This window comes from Diabrotica virgifera, chromosome 8 (assembly GCF_917563875.1).
Source record: "Diabrotica virgifera virgifera chromosome 8, PGI_DIABVI_V3a".
In the NCBI taxonomy this organism is placed as follows: Eukaryota; Metazoa; Arthropoda; class Insecta; order Coleoptera; family Chrysomelidae; genus Diabrotica; species Diabrotica virgifera.
The window spans coordinates 13,997,198-14,004,661 of record NC_065450.1 but is presented as its reverse complement, the minus strand read 5'-3'; the positions used below and the strand labels follow the sequence as shown (position 1 = coordinate 14,004,661).

The 7,464-nt window shown below is 39.9% G+C and overlaps 1 protein-coding gene across 1 annotated transcript; it reads right to left on the bottom strand.

Moving 5' to 3' along the window:
• Positions 1-3,871: 3,871 nt before the first annotated feature.
• Positions 3,872-4,909, bottom strand: LOC126890087 (uncharacterized). Its single transcript, XM_050658934.1, has 2 exons — positions 4,674-4,909; positions 3,872-4,121 (listed from the first exon to the last, which is right to left on the bottom strand). Exons 1-2 carry the CDS (start codon positions 4,907-4,909, stop codon positions 3,872-3,874), a joined length of 486 nt encoding a protein of 161 aa, XP_050514891.1.
• Positions 4,910-7,464: the final 2,555 nt, after the last annotated feature.

Genomic DNA, 7,464 nt, shown 5'->3' with positions numbered 1-7,464 from the left:
TCTACGTCGTGGTCTCCCTCGTATGGCGCCAACCGGTTATGGTGGACTATCATCGGCTTTCCCCTAGGAATCTTGCTTATTCGGTAGATAACGTCATTGATCTTCTTGACAATGAGGTACGGACCTTCCCAAAACTGCTGCAACTTGGGAGAACAACCTGTTCGCTTCTTTGGATTATAAAGCCAGACTTTGTCGTTCTCCTTGAAACATCCCTTCTCGGCTTGGGTATCGTATCGTTTCTTCATTCGGTCGCTAGCGATCTGAAGATTAGAACGGACCAACTCATGTATATCGTCCATTCTTCTTCGCAATTCATTCACGTAATCCTCACCAGCAACATCTTCTCCAGGTCGACATCCAAACTCTAGATCACAGGGTAGACGCATCTCACGTCCAAATAGGACTTTTGCTGGTGTTTGGCCCGTTGATTCATTAACAGCAGATCTATAGGCCATTGCGAAGAACGGAAGGTACTGGTCCCAGTCTCGTTGATGATTGTACACCATCTTTGTCAAATACTTGTCGACTGTCCTATTCATACGCTCCACCATTCCATCCGATTGTGGGTGATAGGCCGTAGTTCTTGTCTTCTTCATGCCTAGTCTATCACAAATTCCCTGAAATAGATCGCTGTCAAAGTTCCTTCCTTGGTCACTATGGATCTCCAGAGGCACTCCGAATCGGCTGATGCAGTCTTTGATTAACACATCTGCAATAGTGGCGGCCTTCTGGTCTGGAATTGCGTAGATCTCAACCCATTTCGTGAAGTAATCCATTACCACCAACATGTATTTGCATCCATTGTCACTTTCTGGAAATGGCCCGGCAATATCCAAAGCTATTCTTTCAAACGGACTTCCAACATTGTACTGTCTCATAGGAGCCTTCCTTTTCCGGTAGGGTCCTTCACATCGTCGGAACTATTCATCCAATAAAATCGTTCCCGAATTCTCTGAAGGGTCTTCTTTACACCAAAATGCCCTCCTGATGGACTGTCGTGTAACTGACGAAGTACTTCGGCTACTCTGCTCTTTGGAATCACCAACTGCGTTCTCCTCACTGAAACATCATCATTTTCTATTACTCGTTTAAGCAAGCTGTCTTCCAAGATAAATGAGTCCCACTGGGCCCAATACGTCTTAACTACTGAGCCTAGGCTTGATATTTATTGCCAAGATGGTCGACGATTTTCTTCTTTCCATTTTCGAATCTTATGTAAAAGTAGATCTTTTTCTTGTTCTTCCTTGATCTTGGTAGGCGTCCACTCGTCGTTGACCACTGTTGTTCTTAGTACTGGCTTCCTTCGACTCTGTTTTGTTGCAATGGGAACATTCTGCTGGACACGGTCTTCTAGATAGAGAATCAGCGTTTCTGTGGCTAACTCCGGCCCGATGCTCGATCTTGAAATCATATTCTTGAAGTCGTTCAATCCATCTGGCTATCTGACCCTCTGGATTCTTAAACTGCATTAACCATTTAAGGGCGGCATGGTCGGTTCGGATTAGAAACTTCCTTCCGTAGAGGTATTGATAGAAGTGTTCCACTGATTTTACTACTGCTAGAAGTTCTCTTCTCGTGACGCAATAATTTCGTTCAGGTTTTGAAAGCACTTTACTAAAATATCCAAGGACTCGTTCCTGTCCTCCTTGGATCTGCGACAGCACTCCTCCAATTCCCACATTACTTGCATCCGTATCTAAGATGAACTCTCCTTCTGGCAGTGGATACCCTAATATTGGCGCTGTAATTAAATGCCTCTTCAAAGTTTCAAAGGCCGTTTGGCAGTCTCCATCCCAGCAATAATCCCTTGCTTCCTCTGTAAGTCGCGTTAATGGCTTAGCAATATCTGCAAACTTCTTAATGAATCTCCGGTAGTATGTACATAGTCCCAGAAAACTTCTCACTTGATGTTTATCAGTTGGTTCAGGCCATTCCTTAATGGAATCGAGGTTTCCTTTATCCACGGCCACTCCTTCTTTGCTGACTATATGACCTAAATAATTAATTTTACTTTGAAATAACTGGCATTTCTTGGGATTTAACATTAACTGGGCAGCTTTAAGTCGATTAAAAACGTCTTCTAAATTCTTCAGGTGGTCTTCAAACGTCTCTCCCAAAACGATTATGTCGTCTAAATACACCAGGCACGTTTTCCAAGATAACCCTCTCAACACATTTTCCATAAGCCTCTCAAATGTCGCAGGAGCGTTACAGAGTCCAAACGGCATAACGTTGAATTCCCATAATCCAGATCCTGTCGTAAAGGCCGTCTTCTCTTTGTCCACTGGATCCATTTCTACCTGCCAATATCCAGACTTCAAGTCCAACGTAGAAAACAATTTACTTCCAGCCAATGTGTCCAACGTGTCGTCGATCCGAGGCAAAGGATAACTATCTTTCTTGGTAACATTGTTCAACAAACGGTAGTCCACACAGAACCTCGTAGTTCCATCTTTCTTCTTGACCAGGACCACCGGAGAGACCCATGGGCTCGTAGAACTTTCTATCACCCCGTCTTTCTTCATTTCTTGAACAATTCTTTCCGCTTCCTCTCTCTTCGCCTGTGGTAATCGTCTAGCTGATTGACGAATTGGCCTAGCGGTACCAGTGTCAATTTTATGTTTGATAACTGTCGTTCTTCCTGTCTTTCCTCCTTTCGGTACGAATATGTCACGATATTGCCTAAGAAATTTCCTTAATTTCCTTTTTTCCATTTGATTTAGAGATTGCAACTGCAACCATTTGGTCGAACTTGTCGTTGGAATTATCTGATGTTGTCGTCTGACGGATTATGGACGTCACGGGTACACAAGTTCCTACTTTTGTCTCCTTCTTGATGGTCACCGGGTAGTCATTGACATTAATCAATCTCACGGGAATTTCTTTAGCAGAAGTAACCAATTCCTTTCCAATTATGATCCCTCGGCCAACCTCCTCGTCGTGGTTCCATGGCTCCATCATAACAGGTGTTCCTTCTTCTACAATTCCCTGTAGCCGCGCTACGATGATCGTTTCACTCCTCGCAGGCACAACTGTATCTTCTCTAATAGCTGCTAGCATAGTGCTGTCATCATGTGGATGAAGAAATACCTCCTCGTTGCCAACTTTGATTACCCTGTTCTTAAAATCCAATTGAAATCCATGTAAATTCATTACGTCCATTCCTAATATAACATCTTCTTCGATGTCTGCAACTATGACAGTATGGACGAACTTTTCTGCTCCAATCCCTAATTGTATCTGGATTTCTCCATGGGTGTTGGCGTTTTCACCTGTGGCAGTCCACAGTCGCAACCTCGTTGGTAAGAGTTTCTTACGGCTGTTTATAACTGACGGTCGTATAATGGTCCTGGTCGCTCCGGTATCCACCAACAATGTATACTTTTTACCATTTATTTCTCCATCTACATATACACTATCTTCACGACATTTCAAAGAAGCTATTAGTATTAGATGGTCTTTAGAGGAGTTCTGAGCCGAGGCTGCCCTCCTAGGGTCTGTGCGTTCTCTTATTTCCTGCTGGCGAGTTTCTTGATTTGCGTTCTTCCTTAAACTCCGTGCGTGCCCATTTTCACCACAATTGCAGCAATTCATGGTCTTCGGTTTCTTCGATGTAAAAGCCTTTCACCATATTTACCATCTGATCAAGTTTGTCTTCATCCTCTTCTTCTTTCACAGTTCGAACTGCACTGTACTCACCAGAGGCCTGCGTAGCTGATTCGAACTCGAGGGCCGCGGACAATACATCGACCAGCGTCTTGTGACGAGCTAATCGCAGTGTTCTCTGCATTTCAACATCACGAAGACCATCCATAAATGTTTGAACAGCCAATATTTCCCTCATGTCTTCGGGAGCTGTTGGATAAGCGAATCATACTAGCCTGGCAATATCTAGCTCATATTCTTGAAGAGCTTCATCTTTCTTTTGTCGTCGGTTTTTAAGCCGCGCCTGATAGACATACTCCAAATGTTCGTGCCCATAACGCATGTTTAGTCTCTTCATGAGTTGTTCAAAATAATTCGTCTCCTCTACAGCTATGGTCTGGAGTACATCCAAAGCCTCTCCTCGAAGAGCAATAACCAGATTTACAGCTTTGTCTTTTTCAGACCATCCGTTCGCTCTTGAAACTGTTTCAAATTGTTTCTTATAACTGTTCCATGACGACTTTCCGTCGAAATTTGGCACCTTAACACGAGCATGACCTACACTCCCTTCAACTATCGACCGTGGCTCCAGTTTGTATTTGGTTTCATCATCTTTAATGTCTGTTAAGATGGGTTCCATCCCTTTGTCTACTTTTTCCGTTTCCTCCAGTTTCTTTTCTATTTCCTTGATCTTTTCTTCAAAAGTAGATTTTATGGACGATATCTTGTCGTCAAAATCCGAAGTGACTTTAGAGATCTCGTTAGTCATTTTGCTGTCAAGGGATGAAATATCACCCGAAACTTTCGAAATTTCGTTCTCTAACGATATAATGTCTGTAGAAATTTTCAAAACATCCGAGGAAACTTGGGAGATTTCACCAGAAACCTTTTTCTCTAATGATGTAATGTCTGTCGAAACTTGGGAGATTTCACTAGAAACTTTGCTCTCTAACGATGTAATGTCTGTAGAAACTTTCAAAACATCCGAGGAAACTTGGGAGATTTCACCAGAAACCTTGCTCTCTAACGATGTAATGTCTGTCGAAACTTGAGAAATCTCTTTAGAAATTGACGAAATTAAAGCAGTTTGCCTGTCCTCAAACACGGAGGTTTCTGGATCATGACCCTCTTCCTGTAGTGCGATCTTCAGACGAACCACTAGATCAGCCTTTTTCCCCGCTGCGTCGAGCTCACGATTTTCCAGTTCTGTTCTGAGCTCCGTAAGGCGCAGATCAGAAAGTTTCGGCTTACACTGTGAAGACATGGTCACACTCTTTATTTATTACGATATATATTTAGTTATTATTAAAGATTCCACACTGTATTTACGCGAATTAATTTTATTTATTTCAAGTATCCCTACTTCTGCACCATTTGTTACGCGATTGACTCTACTATTTTATTTATTTATATCTTTAGGCACTAAGTTTTATTTAAATAAAGGAAGACTGACTTATATTATTTTATTTACATCACTTATTTATTTTAATAATTACAAATAACACCAACTAACACATCTAATTTATTTACAAACTCAAATTTATGATTTAATTAACTAAACATAATAATTACGATAACTAATAAATACATTTCATAAATCCGATTCGAATACAATTATATCACGCGTCGCGGCTCGTTCATTGACTGACTGGCCTGTGCTCGAATTCCTGTTCTTAAATACTCTGACAGCGGTCGTCTCGAATCGCCGTGGAAGGTCTGGCCTTTACTCGTAACGCCGAGAAGATTCAAGAATAACTAGGCCGGGTTGTGAGGCGTCACAGTATTGACTTAGTGAAAAAACTCTATAGAACAAAAGTTACTTAAAATTAGCCAGTTTATCCATTTCCTGACTTTCCTTGGACGAATATTTTTTCACCCCCAAGAGGGGGTGAAAACCACCCGCAGGGCAAAAGCACATATCGGCACAATATCACTTTTTTTCTTTGACTTGTTAGCTATGTGTATGCCAAATTTCATGTCAATCGAAGCGGTTCTTTAAAATTTAGATATGTTGCAATATTTTACCGTTAAAGAACGGACTATTAATATTTATACATATTTAAATAACCATTAATAAAACACGAATATATAGTCTGTTCGCTAAACTCAGACGCAACTTTCTAGATATTTTAGTCGGTAATTTTGCCAATTTTAGTAAAATTGGCAAAAAATAATTACTAAATAGTTATTAATCACTAAATAGTTAGTAATTTCGCCAATTTTTGCAAAATTGGCAAAAAACAAAAAAATTATCGACTAAAATATATAGCCAGTTGCGTCTGAGTTTAGCGAACAGACTATATCTAAGTTTATGTCAAAGGACACTAAACTGTGCTATAAAAGAATCTTTAAATTATTAACAAGAAATTTTAGATATTCCTGATGAAACATTTATGTTTTAATTTTTATCATAGGGTACTGATATTGATAATAATGCATTTTACAATAGGGTCTACTCCTCGGCACTTTGACAAAATCATAAACATTGTTAAATCTGAAATTTTTGTCCTCACAATAAAATAATACCAACCAGATGCTTACCTATGTATTGTACCTATGTAGGTAAAAATTCCTCATCTATATTGTCTGCCATTATGTACGTGCCACTGGATTCACTGGTAGGTACTACACGACTGACTGTCGTTAAGTATGGAAGCACTGATTTATGCCCGTGGTTCACTGATAGCACGGCACGATACGACCGTCGTCCATTGCAGTGACATTGGATGACAGGCGAGGAGCAACGGTACGACAGTAAGTCGTGGTCGTCCTGTGTGAAAGGCTCCGTATATTGCTGTATTGGACTAATGGAACGTACGACAAACTGTCGTTACGACCGTTTGTCGTGACGACCGAAGTCGTAAAGTATAAAAGGGGCATTACAAGAGCTCTAAAATTACCGATTTGTATCCCGAGTGACACTTTGATAATTTTAATTTAAGTCAGAAATTATGTCAGATTGTCACGAGGGCAATACAAATCGGAATGAAATAATCTCATCAATTGAACTCATTCTCTCTTCAATTTTTACCCGCAATGTACTTACAATATTTCATAAGTGGTTTGAAAAACATCTTGTTTAGCGTTTTGTGATATCAAAGTCGCTATTGAATATTCAGATTTCAAGACCACTTTTATTTTATTTCTAACATTACTCTCAGGGATTTCTCTCCTTTTTTTGCACATTTCTGACTGAAAAGCAATATTTTCTTGTCGAAAAGATATAAGCGTTTGATGTTACACTTTCTCTATTTTATGACATATTCTCACCATCTTATTTATTCTCCATTAAGCCCATGGGATCTCTTTTTCAAAGGAGTCGCAACTGAATGGAGAAGTGAATAAGATAATTATACCTCGCAGTCTGTGGAGACTGTCGTATTGGTACAGGTCTTATGAATTATAGATTGGGAAAATAAAAATGTTAATAAAAAATAAAATGAGCGTGTGAGGTGTATCGATATGTTCAATGTATGGAACATTCGTTTCGAGAGAAAATGAAAAAAATCTGAATCAATAAAATAAAATTCTATTAGATGGTAAGGGTGGCTCTTCCATAAGATGGACCAGAGAAATTAGCAAAATAAAAACCTTTTCGTGACAAACTTTGATACAAATTGGATACAGGTATTTAACAACTGTGTTTGGTAAATTTGGTGATAACAATATTCAAAAACCTTTCTACCATTCTAGACCAAGAGGCAACGCTGAAAAATCTCTTTGAATTTACTAAAGCTAGATTTTTCACAGTTGATTACTGTGAGTGTGTAGAGATACATACTACTGCGGTCGGTCAAGCGAAACGTAGAACAGGAGTTA